The 24,650-nt window shown below is 36.6% G+C and overlaps 3 protein-coding genes and 1 non-coding gene across 10 annotated transcripts in view; 1 reads left to right on the forward strand and 3 right to left on the reverse strand.

Moving 5' to 3' along the window:
• TECPR2 (tectonin beta-propeller repeat containing 2) overlaps positions 1 to 4,494 on the reverse strand; it is a 57,535-nt gene extending 53,041 nt beyond the window's left edge. The window contains exons 1-2 of one of the 4 annotated variants that reach the window (XM_070751893.1): positions 4,356 to 4,494; positions 1,524 to 1,768 (exon numbers count right to left, since the gene is read on the reverse strand). In XM_070751893.1, the coding sequence (XP_070607994.1) occupies positions 1,524 to 1,742 (219 nt within the window). In that variant the 5' untranslated portion in view covers positions 1,743 to 1,768; positions 4,356 to 4,494. Of the gene's footprint in view, positions 1 to 1,523; positions 1,769 to 4,355 lie in introns of those variants that run through there. The other 3 variants (XM_070751899.1, XM_070751892.1, XM_070751894.1) reach the window with 3 other exon arrangements.
• CINP (cyclin dependent kinase 2 interacting protein) lies at positions 4,476 to 9,202 on the forward strand. The gene is made up of 5 exons (XM_070751945.1): positions 4,476 to 4,562; positions 6,384 to 6,543; positions 6,745 to 6,868; positions 8,047 to 8,173; positions 8,888 to 9,202. The coding sequence occupies exons 1-5, from the start codon at positions 4,556 to 4,558 to the stop codon at positions 9,088 to 9,090; spliced, it is 621 nt and encodes a 206-aa protein (XP_070608046.1). The 5' UTR covers positions 4,476 to 4,555; the 3' UTR covers positions 9,091 to 9,202.
• A 2,019-nt stretch (positions 9,203 to 11,221) lies between these two features.
• ZNF839 (zinc finger protein 839) lies at positions 11,222 to 23,060 on the reverse strand. Of its 4 annotated transcripts, none has more exons than XR_011559148.1 (7): positions 22,185 to 22,845; positions 18,565 to 19,476; positions 16,701 to 16,919; positions 16,521 to 16,613; positions 16,088 to 16,248; positions 14,648 to 14,782; positions 11,222 to 12,813 (listed from the first exon to the last, which is right to left on the reverse strand). XR_011559148.1 is itself a non-coding variant. In XM_070751912.1 (7 exons), the coding sequence occupies exons 1-6, from the start codon at positions 22,635 to 22,637 to the stop codon at positions 14,657 to 14,659; spliced, it is 1,947 nt and encodes a 648-aa protein (XP_070608013.1). In that variant the 5' UTR covers positions 22,638 to 23,060; the 3' UTR covers positions 11,222 to 12,813; positions 14,648 to 14,656. The 4 variants fall into 4 exon arrangements, 2 of the variants coding, with proteins under 2 accessions (XP_070608013.1, XP_070608023.1); XM_070751912.1 differs by having other exon boundaries at positions 16,088 to 16,231; positions 22,185 to 23,060; XR_011559149.1 differs by having other exon boundaries at positions 11,478 to 11,782.
• Positions 23,061 to 23,443: 383 nt separating this feature from the next.
• TRNAI-AAU (transfer RNA isoleucine (anticodon AAU)) lies at positions 23,444 to 23,517 on the reverse strand. The gene has a single exon. It is a non-coding gene; the product is annotated as a tRNA-Ile (tRNA).
• Between the last annotated feature and the right edge of the window lie 1,133 nt (positions 23,518 to 24,650).

Consider the following 24,650-nt stretch of genomic DNA (forward strand, 5'->3'; position numbering starts at 1 on the left):
TAAAAAATACAATATATAAAACACTTCTAATCCAATTAATAGAAATAATTAATTTTAAAATTATCTTTAAAAGCTAAACATTTAAAAATCAAACATTCACATGCATACTACAACATCCTACAAATTCAGTGGGCAGAGGCTGGGGTCTAGTGGCTGTTCCCATAGGAAGACTTCCTTTTCTATTTTTCTTTTTCTGTTCGCTACTGTTCTAGTTCTTTGGTTTTCTCTCTCTCTTTCTCTCTCTCTCTTTATGTACACAGGGGATAGAGAGAGAGAGAGAGAGAGAGAGATGTTGTGTGGGTGTGTGTGTAAAGAAAACCAAAGAATTAGAAGTGGGTGTATCTCCAATCACTGAAAAGTTGGGTGGTTTTAAAAAACGTGTCTTAAAATGTATTAGTGCTGCTGAGGATTTTATTCTCCCATAATGAGAAATCATGTACTCTGCAAAGATACAATGCAGTAGAAGAACAAATGTGTCTTCATAGGGGCAGAGATGGTTTCCAAATTGTACATAAACAGAGCTACTCCCACAATTGTTTTCAATATACTTCACTGTCTGCAGCTGGGTAGCAAATAGCTACAGATACTCAGCATACCAATAAAGCAATGCTCTGAGGCAATCATGAAAACCAACTGAATTAGCTTTCCATTTAAAAGGCAAGTACATTAATATAGGGATGCTGCAAAGATCATAACTGAGATCATCACATTTTTCAAAGCTGTTGTGACTTGAGTGGTCACTAAACGAACTGTTGTAAGTCAAGCATTATCAGTACAGCATATATCCAATTGCTGTCATTTACTTTAGAAACAATTGCTTATGAGAAAATTGTATATAAATGAGGTGATACCAATGAACAGTATAATAGCTTCTGGATGAAACATAAATTTAAACAGTACAGTGTTCCCTCGATTTTCGCAGGGGATGCGTTCCGAGACAGCCCACGAAAGTCAAATTTCTGCGAAGTATGAAGTATGCGAAGTGGCTATGAACAGTATCACAAGCCTTCCCTTAACACTTTAAACCCCTAAATTGCAATTTCCCATTCCCTTAGAAACCATTTAGATTATTACTCACCATGTTTATTTATTAAAGTTTATTTAAAAAAAATATTTATTAAAGGCAGATGAAAGTTTGGCAATGACACATGATGTCATCGGGCAGGAAAAAACATGGTATAGGGAAAAAACCCACGAAGTATTTTTTAATTAATATTTTTGAAAAACCGTGGTATAGACTTTTCACAAAGTTCGAACCTGCGAAAATTGAGGGAACACTGTATAGAACAAATTTGCCTTAAGTGTTCTTTAGGGTGTAAATCAAATACAAGTTACTTAATTTAAAAAGAGACTGAGTACAATAACTTACAATATAAATAATTTTTAATCTTGTTTTTAAAAGACCACAGCAACTTACTTAAAAGAATTTTGGACTTTATGTGTTTATCTATTTTTGAGATGGATACTAAGTTAACCAAACATTCTAAAAGATAGAGATATGACAATATTAAAGTTTGTCTTACCTCAAAATTGTATTTTTTCATCTGATTCAAATGCCTGCAATACAAATACAGCATGCCAGTACTGCTGCCAACTGCTATGTAATCCTCATTAGTGTCAAGTGCAGTCAAGTAAACCACAATGGAACGAAATCCTTTCTGGATTTTTGTGGGAATGGCATTGAGAAGGTTGTACAAGGGGCAAAACTCCTTGAAGACAAATGATGGTATCACTGATGCCATAGTAAACACAGCACACTACCTATAGACTAGAAAAGATACATTTCATGTACTCTTGCAGCCCATGAAAAAGCAAATTTTTAAGACCCCATATTATAGCATTCTAGGGATGTGCAAAACTATCAATTTGGGAATGAAACATTTGGGGAGTTCCAGAACATTGTGCTTTTCCTTTCGACTATGATGAACCTCTTCTAGACCAGTGTTTCCCAACCTTGGCAACTTGAAGATATTTGGACTTCAACTCCCAGAATTCCCCAGCCAGCATTCAGAACTTGAAGATATTTGGACTTCAATTCCCAGAATTCCCTAGCCAGCGAATGGGGAATTCTGGGAGTTGAAGTTCAAATATCTTCAAGTTGCCAAGGTTGGGAAACACTGTTCTAAACCATATCATCCCATGTATGAAAAATTTGACCCAGAAAAATGTTTTGAGCACTTCAAACTGCTTCTAATTCAAAGGATTTATGTTTGGAAATTGCTCACCCACTTCCTGGAATATCATGCTTTAGGAGAGGTCAGCATATCCTGGAGCAAATATATATTAAATATCCATTATAAAACAAAAGTGAAAGTTCAAAATACTGTTCCTTACTGAAAAGAAGGCATATCTCACTCTACATATTTGCATGCTAATATAAGTCAGGTTATGCATTTTCACTTGACAATCACTTTATGCAATGTGTGAGATTATAAAATTTAATAAACAATTGTTTAATCCTCTCCTGGTTTAAGAATTAAATGTAATTTGGGATTTTTTATCTTTGGGAAAATAGATGAATTTAAAAGGATATATTGTAATTAATAGAGCTTTATATAGATTCAAGTAAGATTTTTTTTTCTTCCATTAAATTTTGTCAACAAAACAATTCAATAATTTAGCTCCTCTCCATTCACTTTTAACTCCATTCACTTTGGTTGTACAGATTTGGCACAAAATGTGGAATTAGTAGGACAGTGAGCCTAATATCCTGCCAGAACTTTAGATCAAGTGAAAAAATGATCTATCAGGAGACAATAATGTATTAGCAAACACTGTAAATAGATGATGTGTTGATTTTAGGAGCTAAAAAGGAGGGGAAATACATCACAAAAATGGGTACTTTTCAAAAAGTGTTGAACCTCCAATTTTCACCAACACCTGAAGGCAGTAATGGGCTGCCAAAATTTTTACTGCCAAACTGTGGGCATGGCTTTTTTTTGTGGGTGTGGTTTGATGGTCACATGATTTGGTAGGAGGGGCTTCCCGGCCATGTGACCGGATGGGAGGGCTTGACAATCATGTGACCGGGGGTGGCTTAAGGGTCATGTGACTGGATGGGAGTGGCTTACCGACCAAGATAACTTTTCAAATAGGTGCTTGGACTCTTTTTCAGTCACATTGTAAGGTTTTGTACTGAACCTCAAAGGTTCAGTATGATAACAGGTTAGGCAAGTATGTCAATTTTCTTTAATTGCTATAAAAGTTCAGTTCTAGATAATTATTAAAATGATTAAAGCATTTATGAGTAAAAACATACCATTTAATTATTTCCTATTTTAAAAATAATTAAGGATCATACTAAGGTACCAGAGAAGGAAGGATAAAAAAACTCTTAAGTATTTAATAAATAATGCACAAACTTGCTACCCCCTCTGTGTGTCCCTCCCAATGGGGACAGCAGCCCATTACTGCCCAAAGGGTGCTTTTTTTGAGGAGCATTTCCAAAGCAGCCTAACAAAAACACTGTTTAATAACAACAACAACAACAACAACAGAGTTGGTAGGGACTTCTGGGATCTTCTAATCCAACCCACTGCTTAGGCAGGAAACCCTACAATACTTCAGACAGATGGTTATCCAACATCTGCTTAAAAACTTCCAGTGCATTCACAACTTCTGGAAGGCAAGCTGTTCCAATGATCAACCGTTCTGACTGTCAGGAAATTTCTCCTTAGATCTAAGTTACTTCTCCCCTTGTTTAGTTTCTACCCATTGCTTCTTGTTCTACCCTCAGGTGCTTTGGAGAACAGGTTGACTCCTTCTTTGTGGCAACCCCTGAGATATTGGAACACTACTATCCTGTCTCCCCTGGTTTAGTTTTAGTTACAGCTGGCAAAATCCACTTCCAGGCGTTTTTAACAGGGACCAACCTCAGTCTTTCGAGCAAATGCAGATGACCATAGCAAGCATACAAGCCATTTCAACGGGGAGACACGGTAGTTCCAGCCTCAGCAACCTTCTTTTTGAGAAGTTAACAGATGAACAGAGTTGGGACAGGGATCTTCTAGGTCATCTAGTCCAGTGTTTCCCAACCTTGACAACTTGGAAGATACCTGGACTTCAACTCCCAGAATTCTGGGAGTTGAAGTCCAAATATCTTCAAGTTGCCAAGGTTGGGAAACACTGATTTAATCCAACCCTCCACACACACCCCGCCAATGCAGGCCGTCAAAGGAGAGGGGAGGCGGCTGACAACTCACCCCCCCCCCTCCACCGCTAAAGAGAGCAATTGCCCGGCAGCAATTCTTTCGAGACATTAACACACACATCCCGCCGCCGCCCTTAAGACCTTAGCAACACGGCCCTTGGCGACCCAGCGGCCGCCTCGCCTGACTAGGCCGCAGGCTCCCTACCTCAGTAGCCCCTCATGATCAACACGGGAAGCGGGCAGCCGCTCTCTTCCCAGGCCTGACGATGCTGGGGAAAACAAACCCAGCGCCAGCATTGGCAGCAGGCGCGGAGCCTCTTTGTCGGGCGGGGCCGGACGTGAGCGCATTTCCGAGAGGAGGGGTTTCGGAAGAGGGTCGCTGTCCGCGGAGGCGAAGGCTGAAAAATGGCCGGTGAGGCTTTTTTCTCAAGAGTAGAACAGGTGGGTTGGGCTGGGAGGAGGGTTTCTGACTTCTTCGCTAGGCCGCGGCTAAGCCCGCCAACATCTTGAGCGGGGAGGGCTTCCTGTTTAAAAGAGAGGCCGGCGGATGAATAGAGTAACTGCAGGGTTAATTTACTGACAGTTCGAAGTTACAACGGCACTGGAAAACAATGTGACTTAGATCCATTTTTTCAGAGTTACAACCTCGCGGCAGGATACCCAGAATCGCGTGATTAAAATTATTTTAATTTTGTGTTTTCTTTTTTTTTAAAAGTTTTTTTAAAAATTGGTTTTTACAGAATAAAAAATTAATATACATATCAATGGCCCTTTGAAGATCATAGCCCATTTCTTTGTATTCCTTGTTTACAAATCTATGTGCAATGTGTTCAAGTCAAAAGAGCAAAATAAGTTCAGTAATCCCTCGCTTTTGCAGATTCGCTAGTTCACAGGTTTTCAAAGGGGGCTTAAATCCATTAAATCCATTAAAAATTCATAAAATTCTTCTACAGCACTTCTGTATCCTATTAAAGAAACTGGTAGGATATCACATGTAGTTCCAGCTGAGAAACATTATAGAATGACTGTTTAATGCAAAGGGTGGGTTTTAAAAGTCCAGATACTCGTTAAATACATTAAAAACTATATTTCCTTTACTTCACGGAAATTCATTTTTCACGGGTGGTCTTGGAACGCATCCCCCCCCCCCCGGTGAAAAACGAGGGATTACTGTATAGTGAATGACAGATTAGTAGTAATTATTCACATTTAGAAACATTTGTTTGTTTGTTTTGTCAAGTGCATATTGGTGGTATATAAAGATATAATATTTATATACATGATACTAATAAAAAAGAAACATTAAGACAGGGGACAGAAAGCAATCTGGTGCACTTATGCACGCCCCTTACTGACCTCTCAGGAATTAGGAGAGGTCAACAGTGGATAGACTAAGGGTAAAGTTTTGAGGGTTAGGAGTCTGGTAGTGAGTTCCATGCATCAACTACTCGGTTACTAAAGTCGTATTTCCTGCAGTCGAGTTTAGAGCGGTTTACTTTAAATTTGAATCTGTTGTGTGTTCGCATGTTGTTGTGGTTTAAGCTGAAGTAGTCATTGATAGGAAGGCCATTGTAGATGATTTTATGGGCTATGCTTAGGTTGGGTTTAAGATGATGTAGTTCAAGCTTTCTAAACCTGGGATTGTAAGTCTAGTTGCATAGGGTATTCTGTTGTGAGTGGAGGAGTGGAGGGCTCTTCTTGTAAAGTATCTCTGGACATTTTCTAGAGTGTTTATGTCCGAAATATGGTGCGGGTTCCAGACAGATGAGCTGTATTCAAGGATTGGTCTGGCAAAAGTTTTGTATGCTCTGGTTAGTAGTGTGAGAAGCTACGTACCAGAGCAGAAGCTACATAGAATTAGGTTAACAACTCTTAAAGCCTTTTTGGTGATGTTGTTGCAGTGGGCTTTGGCACTTAGGTCATTTGGTATGAGTATTCCAAGGTCTTTAGAATATATGATATTCTAAATATGATATGAATATTCCAGGGTCTTTAGATATAGAAATATCCATAAACCTAGCGGGTAAAGAAGTAGGTACACAGAGGAAATAGTTTCCTCTGCTTATCTATGTGTTTTTGTGTTCTTTTGAACTTGGTCTATATCAATATTATGTGTACAGTATATCTATTTTTGTGTACACTAACACATTGTATCATTCTATCTTACCTTGGATCCATTTATACCAATTGTTCCATATCTTATCAAATTCTTTGTCATTTGTGTTTTCATTAGCTAGTGGTTCTAGTCCCAGGACGCCTGTATTGTCCATAAGTGCAAGAAAAATCAAAGATAACGCAGCAGACTGGCATAACCTAATAATGAAGTGGGAAACCCTGAATGATAATGGGTTTTCTATTGCCACCAAGATTGCGAACATCAAAAATGCTACACAGTAAGTACATTGAACTCATTTGTCAACAGAGTCTGTGCAAAATTCATTTTTATTTCATTTAAACTGAATTTGAAAAAAAAGTCATGATGCACTTGGAAGTTTAAAGAGATTAAACAAAGATGATTATCTGTTAGAATTATTAAGGTGATAGTGAAGGTATTTTTCTTAAATACTAAATGATTTTTTAAAATTATTTATTAGGTTTAAAGACAGCAATTTGGAGATAGATCATGAAGATCCATCTGACAGTGAAAGACTGCCACTTAACTCTAACATGGAACTGGAGCAATTCTGTACAGAACTACTTGAGACTTTTAAAAAATTGGTACTTCTTACTAGAATTTGTGCTGAGAAGCATTTCTATACCCCTCACTGGTCAATAGAAGTATATCTTTGCAGCAAATTGTCATATTAACTTTTAATTATTTTATTAAGCCTATTCAAGATAACAACCTTTAACTTGAAAAGATATTAAGTATATAAGCGAGATTTTAAATGAATGTATCCTATGCCTACTAATTCAGGAATGCCAAACAAAACTATTAAACCAGTGGTTCTCAACCTTTCTAAAGCTGCGACCCCTTAATACAGTTCCTCATGCTGTGGTGACCCCCAACCATAAGCCTAGCGCCAATTCTCCCAACAGAGCTTCAAGCTGATTGGCCGGAAGGTCAGAGAGACACCCCCACTGTAAAGGCCTGATTGGTCAGATTGTAAAAATATGTTTCAAGGCGCCAGAATAGAAGCTTTAGTTCCTAACACCATGGAATTATTTTTCCTATTATGTTAGGTGACCCCTGCAAAACAGTCATTTGACCTCCAAAGGGGTCCTGACCATAGTTCCCTCTAAGCTGAGCAGTGAGCAATCGCTCACTTAAAAATCATCATCAACTCAGAGTTTTCCAAACCTGCCCAGAAGCCGAGAGGGAAAGAAGAGAGGAAGAGAGAGAAACAGATAGAAAAAAGAAAGGAAGGAAAAGAGAAAGGAAAGGAATGGGAGTAAAGAAGAGAGAAAGAAAATCAAAATCTAGTTTGAAACTAGCTCAACTATTTAAGTGGCATTTTGATATTGATAGAGTTGCCCTATTAAGAGCTCACTGTTATAGACACACAGTACAGTATTTTATTTTGAAATTCTCTGAGGCAAAACAGGGTGGGTTTTTGTTTTTTTTTTTGTTTTTTTATTTATTTTTTCTGTGCCGCCCAGTCCGGAAGGGACTGCCGCTCAGACACAATACTTTTCCGCCCACCCACCCCCCAAAAAAATTAGAGGGAACATTGGTCCTGACCCCCAGGTTGAGAACTACTGTATTAAACTATTTAGTTGTGGCTGTTAAAAATGTCCTTGGAGAAACAATATGCTTTGTTGCTATTGCTTACCTTGTCTGTGCCTCTTTTCAAAATTTCTTAGCTGCTAAAATCAGTGATCAAGCAATTTTGTCCAAAGTTTACTGAACGTTCACTTCTTAAATATTGAATCTTACTTGTTCTCAATTTTGCTAGGCTAAGATACATGAGAAAATGGAAAAACTGTGTTCAACAACTAAAGGTGTTTGTGATTTAGAAGCATATCATCATACAGCAGAACCCAAGGCACCCTTATTTCACACATGGCCTGTTTCCCATTTCTGTAAGTAAATCTCTCATTTTGATTAGAACAATTTAAAAGAAATTATATTAATGAATTCAGGGGCCTTGATACCTGCCCTTCGTTAATTTATCAGTGATTTGTGTACTCCTGTCATCTTTCTACTAGCTGAGAAAGTATATTCAGATTCAGTTATCTACTTACATCTTGTGGAGTAAGGTCATTTAAAGGCAAAGAACTAACTTAGTTTTTTATATCACAATATCCTCCTTAAATTTCCCCTTCATAATTGTCTAACAGTCCAACTGTGACTAAATGATTTATCAGTTTCTGATGAGCAAGTAAATACATTCAGACACATTGAAATTTAGTTCTGTCGAGAGAATATTTCATCTGACTGCAGTTTTCAAATTTATATATTATAAATTGAGATGGATACAGTTTAAGCCAAAGTTATCAATTGTATAAAACCTTGAACAAAACTTCAGAATTTACCATTTTTCTATCCAATAACTAATACTGAAAAGTTTTAAGCTAATTTTTTATGTATTGAGCTGGATGTCTAGTAAATTCATAGGCATACCTCTGCTGTTTTCTTGGCAGTAATAAGATTCAAGTGCTAATCAGGTCTGATCTACTTAGATTCCAAGATCAACCACATATTATGCAAATACTATGTTGCAGTATGATGAGAAATGTGACACAAAAATAAGATATAAAACACATTGCAACACCTTTTATTTTTTTCTTCTTCAGATGATGTCTCGCTCAAGCTCTTAGATATGTATTCGCAAGAACTGAAACTCAAGCACACCATTGTGGAAGAAATTGCTCATACTACTGACCAAGATCTACTTATGGTCTATTTATCATCCTGGTTATATCAGCCCTACATTGACAATAACAACATAATTCTGTTAGAAAGTATGTTGTTAGAAACAGGACATAGGCAGCTGTAATTATACCTGTTTATTTGATATATCACAAATTTAAATCTTTAAGTAGCTAATATTGTTATGGATTTATGATTTTATTACAACTTATTTATAATAAAGTTCTTATTTTTTATGATTTATAGCCCTTCTTTTTGTTTCATATTATACCACAAAGCACAATTTATTTTTATTTCAAAGTATATTATAGGCAACATGGTTATTTTCAGAAAACAGTACAGTGTTCCCTCAATTTTTGCGGGGGATGTGTTCCGAGACTGCCTGCGAAAGTCGAATTTCCACGAAGTAGAGATGCGGAAGTAAATACACTATTTTTGGCTATGAACAGTATCACAAGCCTTCCCTTAACACTTTAAACCCCTAAAGTGCAATTTCCCATAGATCATTACTCACCATGTTTATTTATTAAAGTTTATTAAAAAAATATTTATTAAAGTCGGATTAAAGTTTGGCGATGACATATGATCTCATCGGGCGGGAAAAACCGTGGTATAGGGAAAAACCCCGCAAAGTATTTTTTAATTAATATTTTTGAAAAACCGTGGTATAGACTTTTCGCGAAGTTCGATCCCGCAAAAATCGAGGGAACACTGTACTCTATAGTTTATCTGGGTATGTAACTGGGCTCTCAGAAAATTAGTGATCTCTTAAGTAGTTGAATCCTTCCCTAACATAATGTGTCAATATGTGGGAGTAATTTCCTCAGTCTACTCAAACTGGATACAAGTTATCAAGGAAAAATCTACAACTCTACAATGTATACTTCTCCACTCATATGACAGTAAAGCTGCATAATTATATATTTATATTTTACATAAATATATAGAATGTGCAGAAGGCATAGTTTCAGACTCCTATCTTGATTAAACATTACCACTGGCATACAACTTACAACATTTTAAGTGATTAATACAAAAAATAAGCAGTAGAGTAAAAATTTCAGATTGTGTACATCACATTTACAAATATGCCAAAACAGAACAATTATGGGGCAATTATTTAACATGTTAGTGTTCAAGTCATTGGTTGTAAGAAAAAATTAAACATTCTGAAGCCTTTCAAAAAACCCAAGCAACTTGTGTGATACAGCTAGGATAGGGTTATGGAAAAGCAATAGCGGCCACGTATGTAAAATTCAGAACTATTCCCTTTAATTTTTGGCAACATAGATGCTAAATGAATCTCTTATGACGCTGTTCAGTGTTCAGATTGTATTTATAATCTCTGTTTTAATTTATTCCATTCCAACAAAATGTTGGAAAGATTATGTAAAGGAAATTACCTCTTAATTATAAGCAGGATGACTTATTAAAAAAACCTTAAGAAAATGGGGACAAATTTGCTGTAATGGGAAATTCCAGTCAAAGAAAGATCGTGTTCAAAAATGGGCCAAATCTGGAATGGAACTTACAAAGAACATAATTCTAGGAAAAAATCCCCAGTGCTATGGGAAAGGGAATTGTGCTTAGAATGATGCATCTAGTGCCTCCATCCTGAATTTTAGGCAATGTGCAGGCAGTGAACTGGTGACAAGGTAAATTAGAACCCTCTCCTGAGAAAATCTATATACTATACTGTATATATAAAAGTGAAAAACACTCATGCTATGATCACAAAATCTTCAGAACCATAAAATCTACGAACTTGAAATTTGGTACGGAATTTTGTTTCTAAGTGCTCACTAAGAGGATTTTTCAACACGACCATCAGTTCATTAGCATTTCTTATAATATTATTATTAATATGCTCTAATGCTAGTTAGTTAGACATTCTACTCCCTCTCCCAAGCTGAAAATAACTGGAAAGAACGAGATAGCATAGGAGATGTTTCTGTGGGGCAAGTTTATGGGAGAGAAGGGCATAGGATTGGGGAGCCTTCTGAGGGGCAAGGCTGAAGGAGACAAGGGGAAAGGAAAGGCCAATTTTAACTAATCATTAATTTTCAAGCTGTGTCAATTTATCAAGCCCAATCATATAGTTTCCTAGTGGAGCACAGGTATTCAGCTAGTTAATATATTTTACAATTGCAATTATTATTATTATTATTATTATTATTATTATTATTATTAATTGAATTTGTATGCTGCCCCTCTCCGAGGACTCGGAGAATATGTAGAATAGGACACATCTGAAAACCTAAAGTAGATGAATTTTTACTTTTAAACAATCCACGTATACATGTTCTATGTCATAAACTAAATATTTAAGAAAATTTTGATTGTTTATTACCCAATGCCGGTAATAGATATAGTTAAAACAATTAAATGATTCAATATCAAGAACAATCTGTAAGCACTTTAAATCTCAGATAAAGCTCTTCTACATTTAAAAAAAAATTACGGTAAATTAAATTGGAAATCTGCTAGAAACAACAATCTATAAAGCACTAGGGGTTTTTTTCAAGTTTATTCAGGATAACATACACAAGAATTTAAATGTTCATTTTTAAAAGAATTCTGGCAGCTGTCCTTAATTTTATACAATACTGTAGTAGGTAGTCAAGCCATATTGGTACAATATATTTGTCTCTCAGGAGAAATTCATTTTCTATTAACTCCTTATAATACTACTGATTAAGCCCCTCATTAACATTGCATTTTAAGTGCTTCTAGCTTTCCTGAAGATTTGACTCATTCAGCCATTTGAAGAATATTGACTCTTGGGAAGCCAATACATCTTCTCTTATGCAGACAAAGGCCTGTGCAAATGACAAAAGTGCATTGTGATATGATGCAAACTCTATAAGTTATGTAATTGTGGGCAATATGGCAATTCAAGTACAAAAGCATTAAACTTGCATGATAGTATCCCAATGCAAATTTTATCATTTTGGTGTCCTGGTTAGAAAAGAACAACCTGCTCCTAAATACCTCAAGAGAAAACAATATTATTAGAACCAGATTAGCAAAATTATCATTCTGGGGAGATAACATCAAAATCTGGATATTTTTAAAATTTGTACTGTATCTTAAATATGGCCATGCTTGTAGAATTAAACACAAATTTATGTTTAATATACATTTTAAGTAGACTTTCAAAACTGTTTCAAAAATATTTTTATAATGGCTTAAGTTTAGCATCACTGTTAAAAGTGCTACAACTTCCAAAGAATTTGTATAATGTACATAGCACCAGCAAATTACAAACAAATGTATAACCTATAGCAACAGGAAGAAGCAAAGCTTATGCCCCCAAGAAAACTTCCCAGTTTCCATGATCTTCAACATTATCATGTTGTACTTAGTACATTCTCTACTTTTCTTCCACTAAAATACCATTAAATTGATTGTTCATATATTTTCAAGGAAGGATGAAGCTGGTCTTTTCAATTTCCTGAGATCTAAACTGATGAACTTCTATTGTGATGTTTAATACTGTTAAAATTATTAAACTTTTTTAAAAGTTCAGAATTTAACAGCAGTTTTTCTTAAGTTCTTGATATATTTTACTTTTACTCGTTTTTTCATGAAGAAACCAAGGAGAATGATGACTCTATTTTTCAGATGTTTCAAGAGATATAATGTCATTTCATTTACTATGTCCCAACTTGAAATTATCTTTGTTCTTCTTGTGAACATTCTCTATGGTCAGCTGGGTATCTCAAATAATTTAACCATGGTATATTTAAAGGATTTAAACATTTCAATTTTTCTTCAGTGTGTTGATCACATAAATCTGTATTCGTTTTATCATCCACAATTCAGATTTTTTTGCTGTACATTTCTAAAGCTTAAGAAAACACAAAATGCTTTAATTTAAATGTACATTTTAAAGAATAATCTATATAGCTTTTTGAATATAGAACACTGCAAGTTAAGATTTCTTTCACTATACATAAAATTTGGTATTTTTTATTGAAAACATTGAATATCTGCCAAGGTGAAAAAGGCATGAAAAGTACATTGTAAATGGATGAAACAGCACTTGTCCAATCTCCAACTAAAACTGTATGAGGTTGTTGGCTCTGGGAGTGAAAAAAATCTGCCTGAACATAACAAGGCCTCATAAGGTATTTACAGAATTTCTCCACCTGTTTCTATTCTTCATTTAGAAATATCTGTAATTTGCCCTCAAACAGCCCTTCCAGGAATCTTTGCACTTGGTTTTGTCATAGTGCTAAAACATGAAGTGCATTTTGCATGCATAAAGCAGAGGGTTGTGATTTACATGTCATCTATATTTCACCGTGGCTGATTAAATTCTGTTCTCCAGAGGCCATAGGTTTTGAAGAATGGCTTCCCATATAATATAAGGGGTTTCAATTTGGAATAGAAATCCCCATCCATTCTCAAACCCATGAATAAGCAATGGGATACTATTTTCCAATAGGAAAGTAGTGATAGGCAGATAATAAGTGGAGTAATCAAATAATGCACTTCCGTGTGTGTGTATAGGAATCACTTGGACAACTTTCTAATGCCCCATCCATGCTGCAACTGATTCTATTGATGAACAGTGTCAATATTTATGGTACCCCTTCCTTGTGAAAACCCCTAGGCAATTGTTCTATTTTCTATCAAGAAACTGGTAAAGATTACATTTTGAAAAACATCTGCAACAAAACAGCATTCAGTTATAAACCATGAATTCAAACATAGCTGTTTATTATATTTGCCCATTTTTAATCAACCCTATATGTGTATAGTCAAATCAAACATTTCTATCCTTTAGTGACCATATGCAATTACAATGATGATGAAGGAAACACTGATGACTCTCTCAGAACTGTAGAACAAAAGAAAGCTGAAGTAAAGCCATAAGCACAATTGCAGTTTTACTTAGCAATTGTTTAACTACAGAGTTGCCCATTACAATTGAGATCTTCTGTGATTTAAATTATTTGCATCTCATTTTATGAAGATAAATCTATTTTTAAAATTCATTTGTTCATTATTTTATTCCTCCTTGATCTGAATGTTTGACATTAATTTTCTCCAAAATGTTTTCCTCTCTGGTTTTATATGGCAACTTTTCATTGAAACTCTGTTAGTAGAGATGAGGGAAAATAACTTCATTTCCAATATCAGTAAATGTTGATTTACTTTTGAATGCGTGGGAAACTCAAAATTTGGGGTGGGGCAGTGGAGGAACTATTGCATGATCTCATTTGGCACATAAGAATAAAAATGAATTATTAAAACATATAGCGTTTTGCAAAAGTTCAATATTTTTACTCCAGCAATACATAAGACAAAAAAAAAACCAGGCAGGAGTAGCTAATGCCCTTACTGCTACTGTTGGACTACAATTGCCATTAGCTGCAACTAAAATGGTTAATGGCAGGAATTAGGATAACTGTAATTAAAAGCAAAATATTATTCACACTCAAATAAAACACTCTAATACTAATTCCATTATTAAGAGAACATTAAGGAGCAATGTCATGTAACAAAATATTATATCTTATTAATACAGGCAAAAAGTTTAAATTTTGCAAAAATATAAGTGATTTTCAATCCATTGCTGATACTTAGCAGGATAAATTTTAAAACAATAAAAGCATCTTATCATGTTTATATGTTGCAAAATATATGTTACCATGACAAATATGTTTATTTTATACCTCAGCTGCTCATTTTTGTCCTGAAATATGGAGCACTATAGGTTCAGCAGTAGATTCAGCACATTCAGGAAAAGAATTTATCTGGATTTTTGGCACTTCAAGACAACAATCTGTAATTCCTAGTGATTCTGCTATCTGTTAAAAACAAAAAAGAAAAATTTCACTGAAGGTGCCACCTGCAGAAAATAGTCATTCATATCATGAAAAGTGATCAAGGATTTTCTCTGTATTTTGCATTTCTGTTTGTTACATGCTAAAGACTTCATACTTTTTCTAAAATTTAATGCAATGATATACTCAGGGCTTATTAAGAATCCTACTAATAAAAGAAAATCCAAGTTGAATAATTAAGTATGTCATAATATCTTCTTCACCCATTTCAAAAATAATTCTTGAAACGTATCAGGACTTTTTTCCTCTTAACTAAACTAGGCGTGGGCGTGGCTAGCGTGCGATACATACCGTCCGTGGGTTTGACAGCCTTGCTTTACGTGATATTCATATGTCTTTTCTCCTACATCTTCCAGTTTTTAGAATTAAACAAAATATCAAAAACGGTGGGCTAAGATTAGGATTAGGGTTTGACTAAAAGAATTACAGTATTATACAGTGCTCAAAAAATAAATGGAACACTTAAACAACACAATTGTTGTTGTTTAATTGTTGTACAACTCCAAGTAAATCAAACTTCTGTGAAATCAAACTGTCCACTTAGGAAGCAACACTGATTGACAATCAATTTCATATGCTGTTGTGCACATTCAACTTTGTACAAAACAAGTATTCAATGAGAATATTTCATTCATTCAGATCTAGGATGTGTTCTTTGAGTGTTCCCTTTATTTTTTTGAGCAGTATATAGCAGCAAAAGCAGAAAAGTATACCAGATTGACCAACATATACACTGTATTGTTTGTCAATGCTTGAATTCCTCCAAAACAGGAAAAGTAAAAACTTTTTGAGCAGATTCTTCATTTTTGGAATTGTTTTCTTTATGTGATTATCAGTTTTGAGGTTGTCTTGCTCTTTTATGTTTTTATACTTTCTTTGTTGATTTGTTCAGCACAACAAAACAAAATAATAAGTGTTCATTCAATTTGTTTTATTTAAGCAGATCAATTTGCAGAGATTATTATATTAGGACAAGTTATTGTATTCACATCCTGCTTGTTTTCTTTATAACCATTTGATAGGCCATTATAGAAACAGAGTATTGATCCAGCACAGTTTATGTGAAAATGGAAGAATGGATACATAGAGTAATTTGTTCAAAAAACTATGCCAACCACATTGCTCATATTTTCAATGATCATTTCAATGAACCACATTGCTAGTACTGTATTTTCATTGTTTTCTTTTTAAAGGAAATGCAATATCAATTTTATCTATACATAGATTGATTAAGAAAGCTAACAAAAAAAATATCTGAATTATTCTTACCTTGTGGTTTTTAATTTCTAATGGTTGCTTTAATTCATAATTATTAAAATAATCTTGACACATTTTTTTTACCATTGAATGAAGCTCTTCAAACTCCCGGTAAACATCTGGAAAGATTGCTTTTGTTCGACATTTTTTCTCTACCTGATCGAAAACAAGAGCTATATAACAGTATAAGCAAGCTCACAAATAAAAATTGTATATTTCATGTAGAATCTTTTATTTCTTTTCCATTTCTGTTATAAAGGAACTGGCTTCAGCTGATTACACATATATACGTTTTCTAATACTAATCAGCAGACTTGGAATGTTTCCTTGGAAATCCCATTTTCTCTTAAGCAATATCATACTTGCCTTGTTGATATTAGATCAAATTATTCCTACTTTTATACAAAATAGGGTTTGTATAAAATACCGAATTTCAAAGACTTGCCTTCATCAGTAGGAAGTCAAATACAGTAACAACTGTTGTCATATGTGGAACTACCAGCTCCATAAACTCTTCATTGGTGCACTGCTGAATCAGCTGTTAAAGAACACAATTTATTTAGAAATGTCATGAAGTGTTAATATGTAGATAAATAAAAATAAGGAATAATATAAGGAATGATACCTCTTTTAGCTTAGCTTTTCTTTTAAATCTACTAAAATGCTCTGCTGAGATACTCTTAAGAGAATTTGAAGATAATTGACCAAGACTGCTAAATGTTGTAGAACATCTTGATATATTAGCCATCTTTGGTTGATATGATCTTCTCTGTCGTTTTCTTCTTCCAGGCCCCAAATGGGTGCTGTATGCTTCAGACTTTCTATCTTCTGCAGAAATGTCAGACTTCAAAAAAAATGTTCATTAGCATTGTTTGAAATGTTTTGCTTACATATATTCATCATTCAGTTTGAAATTATAGCACCAAATCTGCATTTCACCATGTAAAGATAGTTAAGACCTCTCAAAGATAGCAAATGCATTTTTGAAACCAAAAAAAGGAAGATATGGATTTAAAAATGTTGAAACATGTAGTACTGTATTACAAAAAGCAAAAATGTGATGAGGAGTAAATTTACAAACTTTTTCAAATTGTGAAATGGTAATCTGTAGATTTTTATTTCATATTTGAAATTCAAGATTATTATGAAAGCAACAGCCATTTATTCCTTTCTTGTCATGCTTCCTAATCCAGCTAGTCATTATGAAATTAGAATGTTTAAACTTTAGCTTTGTGGTTAATGTTTCCAATGAAAATTTCATTTTGTTTCATCTAGAATTTAATTATTTATTTTATCATGGCTGAAGGGATTCTTGACAATTTCTTCTAGAATCTTAGTTCAAAGACATGCATTTTTATTCATTCAGGCATGCTAGTCCCAATTGTCTAGAATTACCCATATACTGATAACATACACGAGATTACATAACTCAAAGAAGCAGCTGTTGATAAACAATCCTGGCAAATGGTGTTCATTACGTCATCATTAAGAGCTGCAAATGATCAAATCATCAGACAAACACAATAAGTAACAATAAGTACGTTTTTTAGTATTTTACCCTGATCTAGGGTATATTCGTGATATGCCTGTGCTTCCTGGCTATATTCCTAGTATTTAGAATTTGGACATCAAGATTTGTGCTTTTGGAACACAACATTGAAGAAAAAAAATCTATATGTGTTTTGCAGCAACGGATTGTTAATATTTTTTTTTTTTTTTGACAAAACATTGAGGAAGAGGAATTTCAACAAAGGAGGGGTACTTGTGCTCTCTGAGCTTGGTTGTTTTCTTGCAGACATTTCATTACTCAAACTACATAACATTATTAGTACAATATCACTAGCACTGATGATGTTACCTAGTTTGGGTAATGATATATCTACAAGAAAATAACCTAATTCATTGAGCACAAGGACACCCCTCACTTCAAGCCTGAACTGCAAATATTTTCCTTTATTGATAATTTCAACACAGTCTTTTCCCATGAAGGAAGGCAAATATATGTTTCCCAGGATAATGTTACAAGATCCAACCCGGATCAGTCACCAAGACCAAGGATTTGTCTTACGAGCTTTCAGATTCGTGCTGGAGCCCATCTTCAGGGAATTTCTCTCCAGCTAGATGCGCTGAAGATGAACTCCAGAAAACCGGCTAGTGAGAAGTTCCCTGAAGATAGGTTCAAGCATGAGTCTGAAAGCTCAGAAGACAAAATCTCTCATCCCAGTGTGATTGCCTCAGATTGGATCCTGCAAGTCATTTTTCCTGGAATTCTTATATTCATAATGAGCCAGATTTCTTCCCCTGTCCTTTTATCTGTATGATTGTTTTGCAATTATATTTTATTAATTTCTTGAATCAATTCTTTCCTTTTATTAATAGGTTTAGCAGGTCTTTTTAAAATAGTGAGTGGGATATCACTCTTAAATATGGTAGTAGCACCAGATTACAGCTCATTCTCTTTAAATGCATTAACAAAGAATATGTATTACCTGCTGTTCACTTTCTGTTTGAATTTTTCCCCCCAATTCTGTAGCTAGTCCACTTTTGCTGACTAAAGCAAGAGTAACTGATAAAGGTGAAGAAGGTTGATGGCTGCTTTCACAATTTGCCTTTTTAGCACACTCCAGTTGTGTCATTCCAGAAAGTCTATTTATAGGAAAAGATTCTGAAGACTCTTCGTGCTCATGGCTTGGATTTATTCTGTAGTGCCGTGATAATCCTCTTTTTCCTATGTAGGATTTTTCACAGTTCTGACACTTAAACAATTTTGGTTGCAGGTCATAGTTAAAGGGGCTAAATAATTCACAAAGTTCCTTTACTTCCTGGCATTCATCATCTTCTAAGCTCAGCTCAGAATAGTCATCAGAATCAGATGGGTGACACTCAGCCTGGTTTTCTGTTTTGATAAATTTGTAGTCCTTAACTTTATATTTTGGAGGGCGAGAAATCCGCCCAGAACGAGTTGTCACTTTCAGAGATTTTTTACTCTTTTGCTCTTTTGGCTGATTCCCCTCATTTTCAAGAGTTTTTGCTGGACAAGTTGGAACCAAAGAAACATTTGAAGAATCTTCTCTATCTTTTGTAATGGATTTATGTTTCTGCCCAGGTGTAATGATTTTACTTACTGGTACTTGTCCAAGGGGATGTAGAGGGGCCGAAAGAAATAGCTGAACTGTAGGTTTAGAAGAATTACATAGGAAAAATTGTTGAGATCCAATGCCTGTAAAAGATTGTATCTGAAAAATCTCAGGATTAATGGTGCTGAATCCTAAAGGCTTAGAACTTTTCTCAACTGCTTGAGATCCAGATATATTTTTAGACAGAGTTGTTGCAGAAAATAATTCCAGTCTTTTCTTTTCTTTTGTCTGGTCAGATTCTACCTGGATATGAGTGGTTTCCATCTGTTTTATATAAAAAAAGAGAGGAAACATTAAAGATTAATTTTTAAAAAATTGGTCATAAACATTTTCTAATTATAATTATATTGTTTCCTTTTCTTTTGATTCTATACATTCTAAACTTTCTTGGGAGCAAAAAAAGCAACAAGCTTGCTAGTTATGTAACATTTTAAATAAAGTTCATGCAGACTACAGATTAAACATTGGGTGAACTCATGAACAGATCCATGTATGGATAGCCCTCAACTTACAACTGTAATTGAGCCTGCAATTATGGTTGTAAGCTGTGGTCATTAAGTGAGACACCACATGACTGGGCCTTATGTTAGGACCTTTTTTGTGATAGCCATTAAGTTAATGTTGCATTTGTTAAGCCTACACATCAGTTGTTAATTGAACCCCTTTTTATCAATGTCCCCCCCCCCCCAGAAACCAGTAAAATATATGTAGAAAATTGTAGTTGCATGACTGCAGAATGCTGCAAACCACCATGAAAATAAATAAATGTGAGCTGGTTACAATGATGTGACTGCAGGCTGTGTGTGCGGCCATTGGAATGTCAAAAATAGGTTGTAAGTAACCATGGTACTTTGAAATGGTTGCTAAGAGACTGGCCATTAATTGAGGACTGTCTCTGGTTATCTTAGCAGCAATAGCGGTTTGCCCTGCCTTCCTCTAGGTTTTTTTTAAAGTCTCCAGTGTTCTGTTATCCCTGGAGGTTTCCCATGCACCCTAACCCTTTCCACTAAGGATGCATTACTATTACTATTAGTCTCCTCATCGTTCCTATCACCCATCTCCTCCCATGTATGGCTATAACGTGTTGCTTGTATCCTTACGATTTATATTAAAATTGTTTCCCAATTGCTTATTTGTACCCTATGACAATCATTAAGTGTTGTACCTCATGATTCTTAACAAATGTACCTTTTCTTTTATGTACACTGAGAGCGTATGCACCAATGACAAATTCCTTGTGTGTCGTCACACTTGGCCAATAAAGAATTCTATTCTATTCTTTTGCGTGATAGACCCCTTCAGAGATTTGATCCCTATTATGATCCTTATTAACATGTTTCCATTTCAGTTTTTCCCCCTTTTACAAGCTAACGTTTCTAGTCCCCTCACCCTCCCAGTAGCCCTCCCATTGAACTCATTCTAATTCCCCATTGCTTTTGAAAGGTGGTCTCTAGATATGTATGTATACATACATATATACATACATATACATATATACTGCTCAAAAAAATAAAGGGAACACTCGAAGAACACATCCTAGATCTGAATGAATGAAATATTGTCATTGAATACTTTGTTCTGTACAAAGTTGAATGTGCACAACAGCATGTGAAATTTATTGTCAATCAGTATTGCTTCCTAAGTGGATAGTTTGATTTCACAGAAGTTTGATTTACTTGGAGTTATATTGTGTTGTTTAAATGCTCCCTTTATTTTTTTTTAGCAGTGTTTATGACAAATAAATATACAAACATATATATATACACACACACATATATATACTGCTCATAAAATAAAGGGAACACTTGAACAGCACAATATAACTCCAAGTACAGTGGTACCTCAAGATACGAATCCCTCGTCTTACGAACAACTCGTGATACGAACCCGGGGTTCATAAAAATTTTGCCTCTTCTTACGAACTTTTTTCGAGTTACGAACCGGCGTTCGGAGACTGCTGGGAAGCCGCGCGGCTGTTTTAAAAGGTGACAGCCGGGTGGCGGGGCTTCCCAGAAGCCTCCCGAACGCCGGTTCGTAACTCGAACAAAGTTCGTAAGAAGAGGCAAAATTTTTATGAACCCCGGGTTCGGTTCGGGAGGTTGCTGGGAAGCCCCCCAGCCCGGCTGTCACCTTTTAAAACAGCCGCACGGCTTCCCAGCTGTCTCCCGAAGCCGAACGAGGAAGTTCGGCTTTGGCGTTCGGCTTCAGGAGACAGCTGGGAAGCGGCGCGGCTGTTTTAAAAGGTCGCAGCCGGCCTGGGGGGCTTCCCAGCACCCCCCCAAGTTCGGGGGGGTGCTGGGAAGCCCCCCAGGCCGGCTGTCACCTTTTAAAACAGCCGCGCGGCTTCCCAGCAGTCGCCGAAAGCCGTTTTTTTGCGGGGGGGGGGGGGGTTTGGTTGCACGGATTAATTGACTTTACATTGTTTCCTATGGGAAACAATGTTTCGTCTTACGAACCTTTCGTCTTACGAACCTCCTCCTTGCACCAATTAAGTTCGTATAATGAGGTATTACTGTAAATCAAACTTCTGTGAAATCAAATTGTCTATTTAGGAAGCAACACTGATTGGCAATCAATATCACATGTTGTCAGCACTTTCAACTATACAGAACAAAATATTCAATGAGAATATTTCATTCATTCAGATCTAGGATGTGTTCTTTGAGTGTTCCCTTTATTTTTTGAGCAGTGTATACATACATACATACATACATACATACATACATACATACATACATACATACATACATACATAGACAGACAGACAGACAGACAGACACAGAAACAGTGTTGGAAACCGATAAGGGCAGAAAGCGAAGGGTGGTGTGACTTTTCCCGATCTACGCGATCCTTTACGCCCGGTCAAGTTGAAACAAACCCCAGGAACACAGGATTTAAAACCCACGCCAAGCTCTACAATTCGCGCCCAACGACTCCCGAGAAGCGCCTCAACGACAACGGCAGGCTTCTACCTCGGGCAGGAGAGGCCCCGTCAAAGGAAGAGGCTCTGCCTCAGATCCGACCTCCTGAACTCCATCCCGCCCCGGCTGCAATGGGCCGTTCAGGCTGGCGACCGTCGGCAGACCCGACCCCGAAGTCGAGGGGGAAGTCGCCGGGTTGAAACTCAGAGACAGCAAGAGGGCCGGGGGCCGGGCGGTGCTTTGCCCTTGAGGTAATAATACGGCAGTCCCTGCGGGACGACGGTCCTCGGCCTTCCGTGTCGCCTTTCCGACCGGTGGAGGGAGCCCCTCGTCTTGTAGCTTTCCCGCCGGGACGCCTCCAAGAGCCGCCGCCTCGGCCGCCCGACGAGGCTTCCCGCAGCAAAATTCAGGGACAGGCCTCAGCGGGTTCTCGGCCAGAAGGCCTGCTGCCGGGCCCTCAGGAGGACCAGCAGCAGCGCCGCTCCCGAAGCCCGGAGAAGACATCTTAGGAGGGAGGCGGTGGAGGGGAAGGCCTCATCTCGCGCCTCAGGACAGTCGATGGCTCGGGGAAGCTCGGAGCGGGCGGGTATGCCGGGCACGTCACGAGGAAGGGCGGAGAAAGAAGTCGAGCGCTGCAGCTGGAGCTCTGCCGGGGGGAACCGAGCCTGGTGTCGTGCCTGAAAGCGTCACCCGGCGGCATCCCCCCGAATCCGAAAAGGAGTTGAGCTCAGCGCCCTTTAAAAAGCGGAGACGGTTACGCTTTCCGTGCCGTACTTAATTTGCGAAGGCAAACCCCCAAAGCAGCACCCGTTCTGCGCTGTTAAAGATAACAAAACGCCGTTCAGTTCCTATTGAACTTCGTGGGACGTCTTTTAAGTCAGTGTTTCCCAACCTTGGCAACTTGAAGATATTTGGACTTCAACTCCCAGAATTCCCCAGCCAGGCTGGGGAATTCTGGGAGTTAAAGTCCAGATATCTTCCAAGTTGCCAGGGTTGGGAAACACTGTTTTAAGTTACTCGTTTCTGGGAGAGTCTTAGTTAATTAATAATAATTAAGACAGACAGATAGACACACACACACACTCATTCACAATTAAAAGCAACACGACTTCTGTGGAGCGTATTAGCTCCTTTCTTGAAGATGTGTTATTACAGATGTACCCCCTGCTGTATTATTTAAATAAATTCAGCTGGTATCTTCATGCGTGCATCTTTTTACGATGACATTCAAGCAACTTTGGCCGTGGGTGAAGCATTCATTTGAAATATATTACTAGAATTACAGTACAACGAAAAAAGAAATCGCCCGATGGCCCGTACGGGGATCGAACCCGCGACCTTGGCGTTATTAGCACCACGCTCTAACCAACTGAGCTAACCGGCCATCTTGTTAAAGGAGTTGAACTTTAGCTTCTTTCTGTTGTTAAATCTCGATAACATTGTGTCTAGCTGGAGGTGGAAAAGTTATTTTTGTGGTTCTTCGCTTTTAATTCTAATATAACTTACTTTATGTGATCTCTCTGTCAGACTAAAAATCCCACACCAGAGCAAAAGAAAAAGTACATATAGTAGCAAATTATTTCACAAAGTATAATTAATAATAATAATTTATTAGATTTGTATGCCGCCCCTCTCCAAGGACTCGGAGAAGCTAACAACAATAATACAACATGTACAAATCAAATGTTAAAAAACAATTTAAAACCCCCCTTATTATAAAAAAGAAAACAATCACACAACCTAACAAACCATACATAAAACCATAGTAGCTGGAGGTATATTAATTTCCCCATGCCTGGCGACATAGGTGGAATGTTATTAATGCTATAGAAATAAAGTTGATAGCTAATTTCTTCACAAGTGTATTGGTGGGTTTTTGGTTTTTTGCAGTAGTTTGAAGTCAAAGTTTGAAGTCAAAGTTTGAATTTTCAAAATTCCATTTACACGTTTTCTCAATATATGGACTGTGGAGTACAGAAGTAGGTTCCTACCAATGTGGTCTGGGACGCTGTTCCTGTAGTGACCCACCAATTGCAATTTTGGCACAACGGCTCCAATGCTGCCTTTGCCAGTCCATGCACACCACCATCTTTTTTTCCTAATTTTTGGTGATTTTTCAGCTCTCTGAGCATGCACGGAAGGAAAACCGTCCCTCTGCGCATACATGGAAGTAAAATCATGCAGGGGATGCAATGCGCACGCAGCAGACTGGTAGGAAATGGTAAGAGTAACCCATCTTTGATGCAGTATATGAAGCAAAGCAAATCAATAATACAATACATTACAGTTAATTATTATTATTTGTTATTACTGTATTATTTATTAGATTTGTATGCCGCCCCTTTCCGTAGACTTGGGGAGGCTCACAGCAATGATAAAAACAATATATAATGACAAATCTAATAGTTAGAATCTAAAATAACAATAATACATTTTAAAAGTCTAAAAAACAAGAAACCCCATATAAAAAACATACATACAGTCATATCATACACAAAAAAACCTACATAGGCAGGG

This window comes from Erythrolamprus reginae, chromosome 1 (genome assembly GCF_031021105.1).
Source record: "Erythrolamprus reginae isolate rEryReg1 chromosome 1, rEryReg1.hap1, whole genome shotgun sequence".
Classification (NCBI taxonomy): Eukaryota; Metazoa; Chordata; class Lepidosauria; order Squamata; family Dipsadidae; genus Erythrolamprus; species Erythrolamprus reginae.

What these genes read in the sequence shown, in the direction of transcription:
- ZNF839 (XM_070751912.1), bottom strand. Translation starts at nt 22,637, where the DNA reads ATGTCTTCTCCGGGCTTCGGGAGCGGCGCTGCTGCTGGTCCTCCTGAG. An exon ending in AAACAGAAAGTGAACAGCAG is followed by an intron (nt 16,920 to 18,564) that starts GTAATACATATT and finishes TTTTTTTTGAAG; the next exon opens with TCTGACATTTCTGCAGAAGA. An exon ending in TAGAAATTAAAAACCACAAG is followed by an intron (nt 14,783 to 16,087) that starts GTAAGAATAATT and finishes TGTTTTTAACAG; the next exon opens with ATAGCAGAATCACTAGGAAT.
- CINP (XM_070751945.1), top strand. An exon ending in AACATCAAAAATGCTACACA is followed by an intron (nt 6,544 to 6,744) that starts GTAAGTACATTG and finishes ATTATTTATTAG; the next exon opens with GTTTAAAGACAGCAATTTGG. An exon ending in TTGAGACTTTTAAAAAATTG is followed by an intron (nt 6,869 to 8,046) that starts GTACTTCTTACT and finishes CAATTTTGCTAG; the next exon opens with GCTAAGATACATGAGAAAAT.